This window comes from Oryzias latipes, chromosome 1, assembly GCF_053564925.1.
Source record: "Oryzias latipes strain Hd-rR chromosome 1, Olatipes_Hd-rR_3.1".
Lineage (NCBI taxonomy): Eukaryota > Metazoa > Chordata > Actinopteri > Beloniformes > Adrianichthyidae > Oryzias > Oryzias latipes.
Window position 1 is genome coordinate 10579064 of NC_136237.1, and position 12366 is coordinate 10591429.

Below are 12366 nucleotides of genomic sequence, written 5' to 3' on the forward strand. Positions count from 1 at the left end.
AAATGTTCAGTTTTGTTTTATTTTGTAAGAAAAAGAACAAAAGACACAAAGAGTTGATTCTAACATGGACGTGAAGGTCCATCAGAGAACACAGCTTCCACAAACACACAAAGGAGAAGATAATAAAAGTGGGTCCAGCAGGTCTGCATCTTTGAGTCCACAGTCTTCTGCTCAGGTCTCATCTTCCTCCTTTATCTGCTGGGGGAGGGAAGCAGGTCTGTAACCTGGATCCTTTTCTGCCCCCTGGTGTTCAGCAGCAGCCTCATTCTCTGGTTCCGTTTTTATCCGGGAAGGGGGGGTTGGCCTGTGTGGTTTCTTTGCAGGTGAGCTTTTGTGGGCGGAGGGACAGCTGTGCTGGTTCAGACACATGGAGCAGAGGGGGCCCACAGGGAGACACATCTGCTGCCCAAAACCCACCAGCAGCCAGTTGATCTGACTCCACAGGTCCCTAAAACACAGACGAGCAGATTTATCCTGCAGCCAACAACTGAACACAAGACTTTGTTAAACCGAGAACCTTCCTCTGTTAAGCTGTGATCACACTAAACGCAATTCGCGCAGCGGAGGCGGCCATTTTTAACGTTAAGTCAACGGTACAGACGCGATCAGAGGTCCTGCGGTGCGAATTGAGCCAGAAATCTTGCTTGTTTGTAGGTGACCAAATACTTATTTTTCACTTTAAATTACAAATAAATTCTTTAAAATTCAGACAAAGTTATTTTCTGGACCCCCCCCCCTTTCCCTCATAATTGAGGTTTACCTATGATGAAAATTACAGGTGTCTCTCATCTTTTTAAGCGGGAGAACTTGCACAATTGGTGGATGACTAAATACTTTTTTGCTGCACTGTAGCTGTTTCGATGTTTATCTCAATAGAAGTCTATGGGATTTTGGGTACTTGGAGCCACCGGGTAAAGTATTCCTAAAGTATTTGCAGGGTTTAGGGACCAGAGACACCCACGAATGCGCAGAATCTGTGAATATGAAGGACCCCACCCCACTCCACCGTGGCTAAAGAATGTTCGTCATCGATGTTTACTCTTCAAAAACCCTTCTGAAACATTACTGATGCTTTGTAAAACATTCATTAACTTCAGTTATAGCGAAACTGGAACAGGTAGAACCAGGTCCTCCTCACTGGTAAATCTGCTTTAGCAGCCGACGGGCTGCCGTCCTCTTCATCTCTGTTCCCCTTCCTCAGAAATTCCCGCAGCATCTCCCTCAGACATAAAAGTCTCATACAATCGGCTTGGGTTGTCCTAGTTTTTGCTATAAACCGGAGGTTTACTTCCTATTTGGAACACGAGGTAGGAGGGGTTACTCAGTCCAGTTTTCATATAGTTAGATGGTTAAAACTAATAGATTTTTTTCAACATGGTTGACATTATTGTCTTGGTTACCGGGGCAACCACTCCTCCAGGGCCCGGCGTGTGTCCTCTGGGGTTTTGGTCGGCTTCCTGACCCAGCCCAGCCTGTTGGAGATCCGATGAACATGAGTGTCCACACCTGCACACAACAACACAGGTGAGCACAGGACTGGCAGCTCACAGAAAAAGGCAGGAGCAGGTTGAGCGCAGATGATCTCTTTTAATCAAATCCACTGACCCCCCCCCCACTCCCACCCCCTTACCAATGCCAGAAACCTGGTTCCAAGCAATGTCCATTGCCAGGTGAGCCATTTTAGGCCCCACCCCTGGGAGGCGGACCAGACCCTCCACATCACTGGGGATGTCTCCGCCAAACTGCTCCTGCAAGATGGCTGACGTCTTCTTCAAGTACTTTACTTTATTCTGGGAAGTGAGGGGGGGGTGCAGGAAAGTCTTTACATTTAGTGAAAGGTGGAATAAAAAGGGGGCGGGGGTCATCTGTGCGTTACCCTCCAGAAGCCGACAGGGTAGATGAGCGTGCCCAGTGTGTGGTCGTCGGTGGCGAGTATGTTCCCTGCAGTGCAGCCATGCGCTCGCAGCTTCTGCATGGCTGCTGCCGTCACCTGGTCCCGGGTCTGACTGGACAGCATGAGCGACACCAGCACCTGGAAACGCCTCACCTGAGAGAGACAGCACGGCTGGTTAAACAGGAGGGCAGACGGGCTAGCCCGGGTTGGGGCTAACACAGCCCTCCATCCCACCCCTGATGTGAGTGGACACCAACATGAGACTTGACAGAAAAAAAAAAACCATCACCTACATGAGCAGGAGCTTTTGTGTCGAAGCATTTTTCTGCCCCCATCTGATCCACCGGCGCATCACGGCGGCTCCTCATCGTACGTATGCACGCCAACTGGTCCTTCCAGTGTGGGGGCTCCCAGGGCTCAGTCTTTACTGCTGCACCCCCAGTGTCGTCATATTCCACTTTAAGCCGTCTCCTCCGGCATCCGTGTGGCGCCAACGCTGAAACTTCTGTCTGCACGGGACCCTCCCCCCCTATCGGGAGGAGACGGGACGCTGAATCCTGACCAGTGACTGTAGGTACAGATGAACATACGTGTGGTCACATGATCTACTGCTTTCATTGCATTTCTTGGCTGGTTATAATGTCCTCGACCTTAAACATGGACGGACTGGATGGATCGTCTTTGATGTCAACCCAAAACATCCTTCTATGACTTCAGCGGCTCCCTTTAGGTGTCTCCACAGTGAATCATCTGTCTCCATTCAATCCTCCTCACCCACACCAACCCCCCTCATGTCCTCCTTCATCCACAAACCTCCACTAGAACTCTCTCCTGGTAGCTCCAACCTCAGCATCCTTTTACCAACATCATCACTGTTCCTCCTCTTAACGCGTCTAAACATCTCAATTGGCTTTCCTGCATTTATCTCCAAAACATCTACCATGATCTGATCCTCTGGATTCTTTCTTGATCCTATCCATCCTGGTCCCTCCCAAAGAGAACTTTAACATCTTCCTCTCTTCTACCTCCAGTTCTGCCTCCTTTCTCTTCCTCAGTCTCTAACCCACAACATGGCTGCTTTAACCACAGTCTTCCACATCCTTCCTTTCATTCTTACTGACACTCTTCAGTCACACTTCTCACCTGCAACCTTCCTCCACCTGTTCCAACCGTCTGCACACGTCTCCACTTCTTCCCAACTTTCTGTTGATCTGAACTGTGAACCCTAAGTAGCTAAAGTGATCCACCTTTTTCACCTCTGCTCCCTCAAACTTCAAAGTTCTACTTGAGTTCCTCTCATTTATACAAACATACGGTCTTTTTGCGGCTGACCTTCAATCCTCTCCTTTTTAAAGCAAACCCCCACCTCTTTATATGTCCATCCACCCGCTCCCTGCTCTCAACACAGATCACAATGTCGTCTGCAAACATAGTCAACGAGTTAGGGGTCAATGTCTTCCTCACTTCATTACAGATCTTTGCTACTTCATGTTCCCAACATCCACCTCTTCTCCTCTGTGCTCCATGTGTCTCTACCTCACCTGTACACATCCACCTCTCCCTCCTTTGTGTCCAACCTGTCATTCAAGTCCTCTTCTGACCTTTTTCTAAGCTACTGATTGAGGTTTGTCAGAGGTGGGAGTAAGTAATACCTTAGTAAAAGCTGCCCTTATGTGTGAATATGGACTGTCTGTCTGCAAAAAATGGGCAAACCTGTAAGGATCACAAGTGGCCCATACGAAATTTTAAGATTGTAGATCACTCTGGAGCAAAAATATCCAAGCACATTTTTTTTTTTACAGATTGCGGGCAACAGGTTGTAGCGAAATCCTGAAATTAGAGAATTAAGCTTCCTTCCCCCTCTTTGGTATTGAGTGCTCACTCTTTCTAAGCCTGCTGAGGTGAGCCGGATTCCCTCTGCAGTGGGAAGCAGCATGAGAGGTTGGCTCTGCCGGGGTTTCTGCTCTGGATCACCTGGTTGTCCAAGAAGGGATCCTTGGTAATGTGGTTGTGAAACCATCATGGAGGACCTCGATCGTCTTCTTCATAACATTCACATCGTCTTCAGAAGCTTCTTTAGATCGACTGCAAAAGATCCTTCCAGCTCACAGCAGGAACTTTGACTTTGGAGAATCAAAGGAATTAACTTATTGAAACTTCTGATTCCCCCTCAAGGACCAATAACAATTGTTTTTACATCGGCTATTCTCGTTTTATTTTTATGAGTACTCTTTAGTTTAATCCCATCTGAGAGCAATCGTTTGTTTCTTGTGTTGGCTTATATCCTCCACAGATGATACGAGTGACGGAATCCTCTGAAGAAGACACCCGATAAAAGCTGGATGTCTCCCGGAGTTTCACAATGTCGGAAAAAAAAGCTCCGTTTTTCTTAATTGTAAGACGTGTTTGCGTGACTCTTTGACAGCTGTCAAAAAGCAATCTGAAAGCAAACACGAGGAACCCTTTGAACCAGGTGGTTGGCATGCAGCTGACCCACCATGCACTGCGGCGGCGGTGCCGTACAGAAAAAGCTCCAGGCAGCAGGTTGAAATCATTAGTTACAATGTAAAAGTTACCGGCTGGAATAATGGAATCCAGCGGGGCTCCGTGCTCCGACATCCGCGCCTCCTTCCCTTCCGCGGGGGCTGTCGAGCCTGCTTGACGGCGGGTCCGTTTGGATTTAAAGGACAGAAAGCAAGCAGAGGCATCATCTTCAGCAGGCTGGCCGCCCCGACGGCCTGAGACGGTCCCACTTCCTGGGAAATACGGGGAATTCATCCCCAAACCTTGGATACCAAACCGGACGAACCTGGAGCCCCTTCGGTTCCGGAGAACCATCGAGCAGAAGTCAGACTCAAATTCGCAGTCCCTGACCCTCACACAGAAAACACAAATTAACTATTGAATAATAATAATAATATATATTTATATTTATAAATTTTATTTTCTGAAAAAGATTTAACATCTTTACTGGAATGTTAAAACTGTTTTGCGTGAATCACATGCGTACACTACACGATGATTAACTTATTACATTAAACAAAACAAATCATTATTTATAAAATATATTACATGAAGAAAAAATACATTCATAAATTAAAAATAAATATATTGGAATTAATGGAAAAACAAGCTTTAGAGAAATGAGGTTTCCCCATGAGCTGCGGTGTTTTGGGCTGTTAAAGACCCACTTGTTCTCAAAAACGAATCCAACTTCAGAGTCAAGCTAGCTAAACGCCTGGTGCAGCCGCTGCTAGCATGTAGTTTAGTCAATGTCTTGAAATTCTCCAACCAGCATTATTTGACGCTTTGGGTCAACACTGGATCTTCTTGCGCTTCAAGAATAATTTTACATTCATTTTGTTGTTCCTAAAAGTTGTCTGCCAGCGAGTGAGTCCCTTAAAAGCAAGTTTTTCCTCGAAACAAAACCCAATTTCCCATGACCCCATGACTCCTCCGGAAGTAGTCCCGCCAGCATCCGTGTGATTTCCGGTTGGGAGTGCAGTAGAAGCTTTGGAGTCAAACATTCGGACCCTCCGGGGTAAGACACCAACAGCCCCGCCGGCTGCACGGGACGATGGAGTGACAGAAGCCGACTATTAACTCCTGTAAGGTGAGCAGATAGGCCGCGCGTGCGCAGAGAGAGGCGCGTGCCGTGGTGTTTGTTGTTTCGTGCGACCGGACCCTGAGCACCGGAGAGAGAGACTCCGGCCTGCGAGCAACGGGCGTCACCTGTCAGGCGGACTCAAAGAGCTCGCTGTCCGCAGTGGGCTGTGCTGCATACCGCGCGGGGGTTGTTTTCTGACTGCCCCCGGCTCCTCCAGGTCCGCATGACAGTGACACCCCCCACCCCCATCGCTCTCAGGGCTGCTCTCCGACCCCCCCCCCCCCCCCCCCCCATTCCGAAAATGTAATCTTTTCATTATGATTATGCAATTCCTTAAACCCGGGTCGTTGACTAGGACATAGTTTCTGCAGAGCGCCAGTAGTTGATTAGAAATTCAGCTCTTGAGTTGTGGGCGGGACTGTTGAGCGCAGCCACCCCTGACCCACTTTCCCTCTGAGAGCTCTCTTGTTTACACTCTTTATCTAGCATTCAGCCCCTCAACCTTATGCTGGAACAAACGCCGGTGAGCGGGATTGGAGCTGTCCAGCCAGATGTTTTTGAGCCAGTTGTCAGTTTGGAAAACGAAGTCATACACGGATCTAGTCTAGATCCTGCCTATAGCCTATTTTCTACGTAATAAGTGTGATCTCTTTCCAACACAATTATTTTGGGTCTACTCCTGATTCACAACGATTTGAATAAAGACAAACTCAGAAAAGCAGTTAATTTTCTTTATATGTGTCATCCATCATCCGAAAAATGCCAAAAGAACATGTTAAGAACACCTAAAACCATTTTTACCGGAAATATTTTCAGAAAAAAACAGAACATGGTAATAAAAAAAATAACTCGGTAATAAATCAAAATTAAAATTCAGAGAATAGAGTCATATTTTTTCTTCAAAACAAGAATAAAAGTGAAGAAGGCAGATCAGTCTTCCAGCTGTCACACAATAATCAAACAAACCATCTCAATCTGCTCCCCTGCATTTATCTCCAACACATCGACCATGATGTGTTTCTCTGATGGATTCATTCCTCATCCATCCTGGTGACTCCCAATGAGAACCTCAACACCTTCATTTCTGCTACCCCCAGCTCTGCTTCCTCAGTCTCTGAACCAACAACACGGCTTCTCTCACCATTGTTCTACACCTTGCCTTTCATTTTATTGACTCTTTTGTCACACATCACACCTGAAACCTTCCTCCACCTGTTCTTACCTGCTGCCCACGCCTCACAACATCCACCTCTTCTCCTCTGTGTTCTCTCACTTTTTCCTCATTTATCAGATCTTCATAGTTCTCCTTCCATCTTTCCATCACACTCGTGGAAGCGGTCACAACATTTCGATCACTGTTGAACATCGTCCCGTCTCTGTTTCTCTTCCCCACTTGTACACATCCACCTCTTCCTTCCTGTGTATCTAACATGTCATACCAGTACTCAGCACCCCTTCTTTGACCTTTGACCGCCTCCATTTTCACCTTGTTCTGCATCTCTGTTGTTTTCTGTCCTCTCAATATCTCACTTTTTCTTAGCCAACCTTTTCCTCCTAACACACTCCTGAACGTCTTCTTCTCACCACCAAGTCTCCTGATCTGCTTTCGTCTTTCCAGATGAAACACAAAGTTCCTTCTTTTCAGTCTCCATGATCTCTTTTTCGCCTCTTCCTCTTGATCTTTGGTTCCTTCCATTCATTTCTAAGTCTAAAATATTTTTGTTGTTCCATTTTTTTTATAAAGGATAACTAAGGTTGGAAAACTTCAGTAAAGAGTCAGCATTTATATTTTTTCCAGCATAGAAGATAATGAAAATGTCCCTGCAGGACGCCCTGACTCTCCACCCTCAACCCCCCCCCCCCTCCCTTCCAGGTCGGGGCCATGAATAAACAACAGAGCAAGGAGAGTCTAAAGGACAAGGTGAAGGGGATCTTGGGGCTTGGAGGTCCACGTCCGCCGAGCAAGCAGAGTGACTTCAAACCCTCAGAGTTCATCATCACCACTGACATCATCAGGGTGTGCAGACCGCTCTGAAGGCTATAGACCCCGCCCCATGAGTTCATTTCTGATCATGACTGTCCTCCATCCCTGCAGGAACTCCATCCAGACTGTGGCCTGAGCAACCGCGTCCGCACGATGAACCACATCTGTGACCTGGCTAAAAGCAAGAAGTTTGAGGAGGTGAGTGGAGTTTTCTTTACTCAGGATCTTCTGAAAACCACATTCCTCTAAAATTCCCCAACTCTTCTGTCAGAACGCGGTGGAGGCCGTGTGGAAGGCCGTGGAGGACATGCTTGCTCCAGAGCAGCCCCCAGAGGCCAGACACGCCGTCCTGCAGCTTCTGAGGGCCATCATACAGGGACAGGTGCAGACCCCCCCACCCCACAGCAGCAAACACTCTGTCTCAACCCTCTTAAAGTTTGTCACTGCCTTCATGTGCAGGGGGAACGCCTCGGGCCTCTGAGGGCATACTTCTTCAAGGTGATCCGAGATTACCAGCCGAGCAATGAGGATCTGTCTGACAGACTGGAGGTGTTCAAAGCCTTAACCGAGAACGGGAAGGACATAACGTACCTGGAGGAGGATATCGGTAAAACCTGCTAACCATGCTTGCACAGTCTCAGGAAACAGGAGCTTCAGTAGAAGTCGTGAGCTCTAGTGGACACTGTTGGACCTCTGACTCAGCTTTATCTCACCTCAGCTGATTGCACAGCCCCTTCCATGATGAACACCATCACACAACCCCCCCGATTTCACTGATAAGCTTCTCATTTCCATCCACATTCTTAGCTGTTATGTTGAAGTCACATAGTCCAACGTTGAAGATGCCTAAAGTTCTGACTCTGCTGGTGGATGTGCTCGTCCAGTAGACTTCAACATTAAACTGCAGCTGTTCTTTCTCATGTCCTCTGCGCCGTCAGCCCGCTTCGTTCTCCTGTGGATGGACATCGGTCTCACCTCTGATTTTCTTCACGTTCTTGTAAACCTGGTGAAGTTCAACAGCTGCTATCTGGACCAGAACGTCTCCATCATGGTCCAGTAAGTAGAAGATGCACACACCGTGTTTCATAGGTATGGTAAGACGAATGCTCATGCGGCGTAGGCTGACACCTGTCATCAGACAGGCTGAGTTTGCTGATGCTAAATGTTTCAGAACCAAACGGCAGTACTGTGTGTTTTTAGGAAGCTGAAACCAGTTAAACAGAGGAGCTGGTAGCATGACTGTGCAGAAACCCTCATGAGGCAGACACATTCGTTGGGGTTGGCAGTAATAGGACATGGGAGGGGCCAACTGACCAACTGTAGCATTCACTGCTTGTTGAGAAGAAAACATGCAGAGTTCAGTGGCCTGACTGCTTTTGTGCACTCCAGTATTCATTCATCTACTGATCAAAGGCGACTGGTGGGACACAGCTGCTTGGGTCTTTGTCTGACAGCGTCACCAAAGCAACGACAGAAAACCAAAGACACTAACAGGCTGCACTAAATCTAAGGCGTCAAATCCCTCCTACAGAGGCGGAGTCTAATCGTGGAACTTTTTATGTTGGAGAGAAAACTCCCACTGCATCAAACCGTCATTAATGTCTCAAACCTTTGAGGGCTTAAGTGCAGTTTTCAACAAAATCTATTTAATTGGACTATGTAACTCATATTCATTGCTGAAAATGATGCTGACTGAGTTATTCAAGTGTTAAAGCATTAACAGTTGAATAACTGTACTTGTCTTCAGCTATTAACAGGTGTTTAAACCAGCTGATGATTTGACCTCTTTGATCAAATATTCCCTGCAGATCTGCATGAACGTAGGAAGTGCTGCAGGTTTCTGCTGGGATTCAAATCCTTCCAAGTTTCTCCAACCCTGATCAGGCATCTGGGTCAAACCACCCAGCTTTGAATACTGAGGACCTCTTGATTAGGACAGTATTTTAGACTTTAATCATCTGCAGAGTTTCTATCTGCTCAGTCGGATCTTCTTTTGTATGGAACTGATCCTCCTGTTTTCCATTTGTTAGATGCTGTGCACACTTAAGCAGGTCATTCTGGAGTAGAATCTCCCCGTCCATATGACACATGACTGAACCGGTTTCACACCGTTCTTCACACATCATTCAACTTCCTCTAAATGTAATTTGGGTTGTCTCCAATGGATTAGAAGGAGCTGCTTACCCGTCAGTGATTTCTGTACTGACTGATGGTCTAGAATATGTCTGTTCAAACTTCACTCTCCGGCTTTTGTTCTGGTGTTGAAGATGTATCGTCTCAACAGTCTGTTCTCAGGATCCAGGCGATGCTGAGGCTTTCAGGGGATGCCAAATAATTCCTCGCACTTTCTTTCTAATTGCAGGAAAATCTGTCTGCTCTGCAACAGAACCACATCTTCTACAGACATTGAGGTGAGTTTTTTGGCGTGTTTATTAACGGGGCTTTGTGTGTGTACCTGTGCATTCACGTGTGGATGTGTGTCTCTGTGCACACGTGCACACCTAAGCTGGAGGGGGCTGTTCAAGCCTGGGATAGAAATGGTTTTCACAATGTTGGCAGTGTTTTTATGGGGACAGATATAAACAGTCGCTTCAACCGTCTTTGAGTCAGCATTAAATGTTCCTTCCTGCTGATGCTGAACACAACGGAACGTCTTTGTTCTTGTTGCACTTGTTCCTTCATGCTGTCATCCCAAGCTTCCAACTTCCAAAAAGTGACTGCACTTCTTCACACTGACCTTTCACTGAAGGACCGTTCTTCTGCCCCTTTGGGGTAAAAGTGTTTGTCCTCTTGAGAAACTAGAAATCTAGAACTGGGTGGTGGAGGCACGTTGAACGGAAATGATCATTTAGAACGTGGAAGACGAACCTCAGCTGTGAAGACGTCTGCATGCCTCTCTGCCTGCAGGTGGCGCTGCAGGTGCTGGATGCTGTTGTGTGTTACAACTGCCTACCTTCAGACTCTCTCACCATCTTCATCATAACGCTCTGCCGGACCGTCAATGTGAAGGAGTTCTGTGAGTCCTGTTGGAAGGTACACACACATAAACACACACATACACGACATTGCAAGCAAAAACACACAGAAACACACACACGCAAGCAAAAACACACACAGAAACACACACGCAAGCAAAAACACACACAGAAACACACACATACACACGCAAGCAAAAACACACACAGAAACACACACATACAAAAACACACACATACAAAAACATAACAGAAACACACACATACAAAAACACACACAGAAACACACACATACACACGCAAGCAAAAACACACACAGAAACACACACATACACACGCAAGCAAAACACACACATACACACACGCAAGCAAAAACACACACAGAAACACACATGCAAGCAAAAACTCACACAGAAACACACACGCAAGCAAAAACACACACAGAAACACACACGCAAGCAAAAACCCACACAGAAACACACGCAAGCAAAACACACACAGAAACGCACACACACACACACGCAAGCAAAAACACACACAGAAACACACGCAAGCAAAACACACACAGAAACACACGCAAAAAAAACCACACACAGACACGCACGCAAACAAAAACACACACAGAGATACTTGCACACAAACTGATAAAAAAAAACACTCGCAAATCACACAGAAACACACACAAACACACATAGATACAAAACACACACAAATTACTCACACAAAACACACACACTCACAAATCACACAGAAACACACACGCCAAGACACATTGATACAAAACACACAAATGTACTCACATATACACACACACAAACAGACATGGACGTGCACACACACACAAATGCTTGACCCCCGTGCCTTGACCTGTCCCAGTGAGTTCTTGTGTTTGTTTCTGCAGCTGATGAGGAAAGTCCTGGGAACTCACCTGGGCCACAGTGCCATCTACACCATGTGTCGCATCATGGAGGAGAGGTTTGCCTCCCCACCACAAAGTGTGCAGCATTTCGGGTCGATGGGGAGCGAGTGTTGAGTCCAGGTGTGCTTTTTCCATCCAGGATGTACATGGAAGATGCTCCGCTGCTGAGAGGAGCCGTGTTCTTCGTCGGCATGGCGCTGTGGGGGGCACACAGACTCCCAGCTCTGAAAAACACCCCCACACTTGTGCTGCCATCCTTCTACAAGGTAATGCACACGAGAGAAGTCATGTTTGTGTCATTCCAGCATCTCATTTAATTACAGTGTCTAAGGAATGAGAGAACATCCTTCTGTCGTGTTTGCCAAGTGAAAACCTCCAGCTGTGACTGATGTCTGACTCCCGTCCCTCAGGCCATGTCTTCTGCCAACGAGGTGGTTTCGTATGAAATTGTCCTGTCCATAACCAGGCTGATCAAGAAGTATGGTAAAGAGTTGCAGGTGGTCACGTGGGACATCCTCCTGAGCATCATTGAGCGGCTGCTGCAGCAGATCCAGGTCTGACTGAACACACGGCGGCACACTGAGGCTAGAGGTTAGGGGGGGTTTGAGCATTTTCGGTGTGATGTCAGACCATAGGCAGTGCAGAGCTGAAAGCCATCGTCTACGAGCTGCTAACCACCGTGGAGGAGCTGTACGAGCAGAACAGCTACCACGGCTCCGCTGAGAAGTTCTTCAGCCTGGTGGAAAAGTGTGCAGATAAGAGGCCTGTTAGTGTTTTAATGTTCTTCCTGAATGCAGCCTGGTTTTGGCAGGGCGCCTTTCCTCATCCCAACCTTCTGTGTTGCAGGATGCCTCTGTGCTGACCCTCATTTCATACAGGGCACAGTCCATCCAGCCTGCAAGGGACGGCTGGATCCAGAGTCTTCACCGCCTGATGGAGAACTTCTTCAGGTTGTTTCAAACACGCTTATATTTTCATGCGTGAGAG

General features: G+C 47.1%; 2 protein-coding genes across 7 annotated transcripts in view; one reads left to right on the forward strand and one right to left on the reverse strand.

Annotated features, from left to right (window-relative positions):
• nthl1 (nth-like DNA glycosylase 1) lies at positions 1 to 4732 on the reverse strand. Of its 3 annotated transcripts, none has more exons than XM_023959617.2 (6): positions 4471 to 4732; positions 2188 to 2423; positions 1877 to 2047; positions 1631 to 1790; positions 1401 to 1506; positions 1 to 448 (listed from the first exon to the last, which is right to left on the reverse strand). In XM_023959617.2, the coding sequence occupies exons 1-6, from the start codon at positions 4730 to 4732 to the stop codon at positions 172 to 174; spliced, it is 1212 nt and encodes a 403-aa protein (XP_023815385.1). In that variant the 3' UTR covers positions 1 to 171. The 3 variants fall into 3 exon arrangements, with proteins under 3 accessions (XP_023815385.1, XP_023815381.1, XP_020560875.1); XM_023959613.2 differs by having other exon boundaries at positions 2188 to 2462; XM_020705216.3 differs by lacking the exon at positions 4471 to 4732 and adding an exon at positions 2545 to 2671 and having other exon boundaries at positions 2188 to 2462.
• Positions 4604 to 12366, forward strand: part of tsc2 (TSC complex subunit 2) — a 27258-nt gene continuing 19495 nt past the window's right edge. For 2 of the 4 annotated variants that reach the window (XM_078936418.1, XM_078936498.1), the window contains exons 1-13: positions 4604 to 4741; positions 7375 to 7518; positions 7597 to 7683; positions 7757 to 7867; positions 7945 to 8092; positions 8424 to 8541; positions 9848 to 9896; positions 10393 to 10518; positions 11362 to 11435; positions 11519 to 11645; positions 11790 to 11933; positions 12008 to 12145; positions 12226 to 12329. In XM_078936418.1, the coding sequence (XP_078792544.1) occupies positions 7384 to 7518; positions 7597 to 7683; positions 7757 to 7867; positions 7945 to 8092; positions 8424 to 8541; positions 9848 to 9896; positions 10393 to 10518; positions 11362 to 11435; positions 11519 to 11645; positions 11790 to 11933; positions 12008 to 12145; positions 12226 to 12329 (1361 nt within the window). In that variant the 5' untranslated portion in view covers positions 4604 to 4741; positions 7375 to 7383. Of the gene's footprint in view, positions 4742 to 5358; positions 5508 to 7374; positions 7519 to 7596; positions 7684 to 7756; positions 7868 to 7944; positions 8093 to 8423; positions 8542 to 9847; positions 9897 to 10392; positions 10519 to 11361; positions 11436 to 11518; positions 11646 to 11789; positions 11934 to 12007; positions 12146 to 12225; positions 12330 to 12366 lie in introns of those variants that run through there. The other 2 variants (XM_023959589.2, XM_078936450.1) reach the window with 1 other exon arrangement.

What these genes read in the sequence shown, in the direction of transcription:
- nthl1 (XM_023959613.2), bottom strand. Translation starts at nt 4,732, where the DNA reads ATGGTTCTCCGGAACCGAAGGGGCTCCAGGTTCGTCCGGTTTGGTATC. An exon ending in ACACAAAAGCTCCTGCTCAT is followed by an intron (nt 2,048 to 2,187) that starts GTAGGTGATGGT and finishes TGTCTCTCTCAG; the next exon opens with GTGAGGCGTTTCCAGGTGCT. An exon ending in CTGGAGGAGTGGTTGCCCCG is followed by an intron (nt 449 to 1,400) that starts GTAACCAAGACA and finishes TCTGTGTTTTAG; the next exon opens with GGACCTGTGGAGTCAGATCA.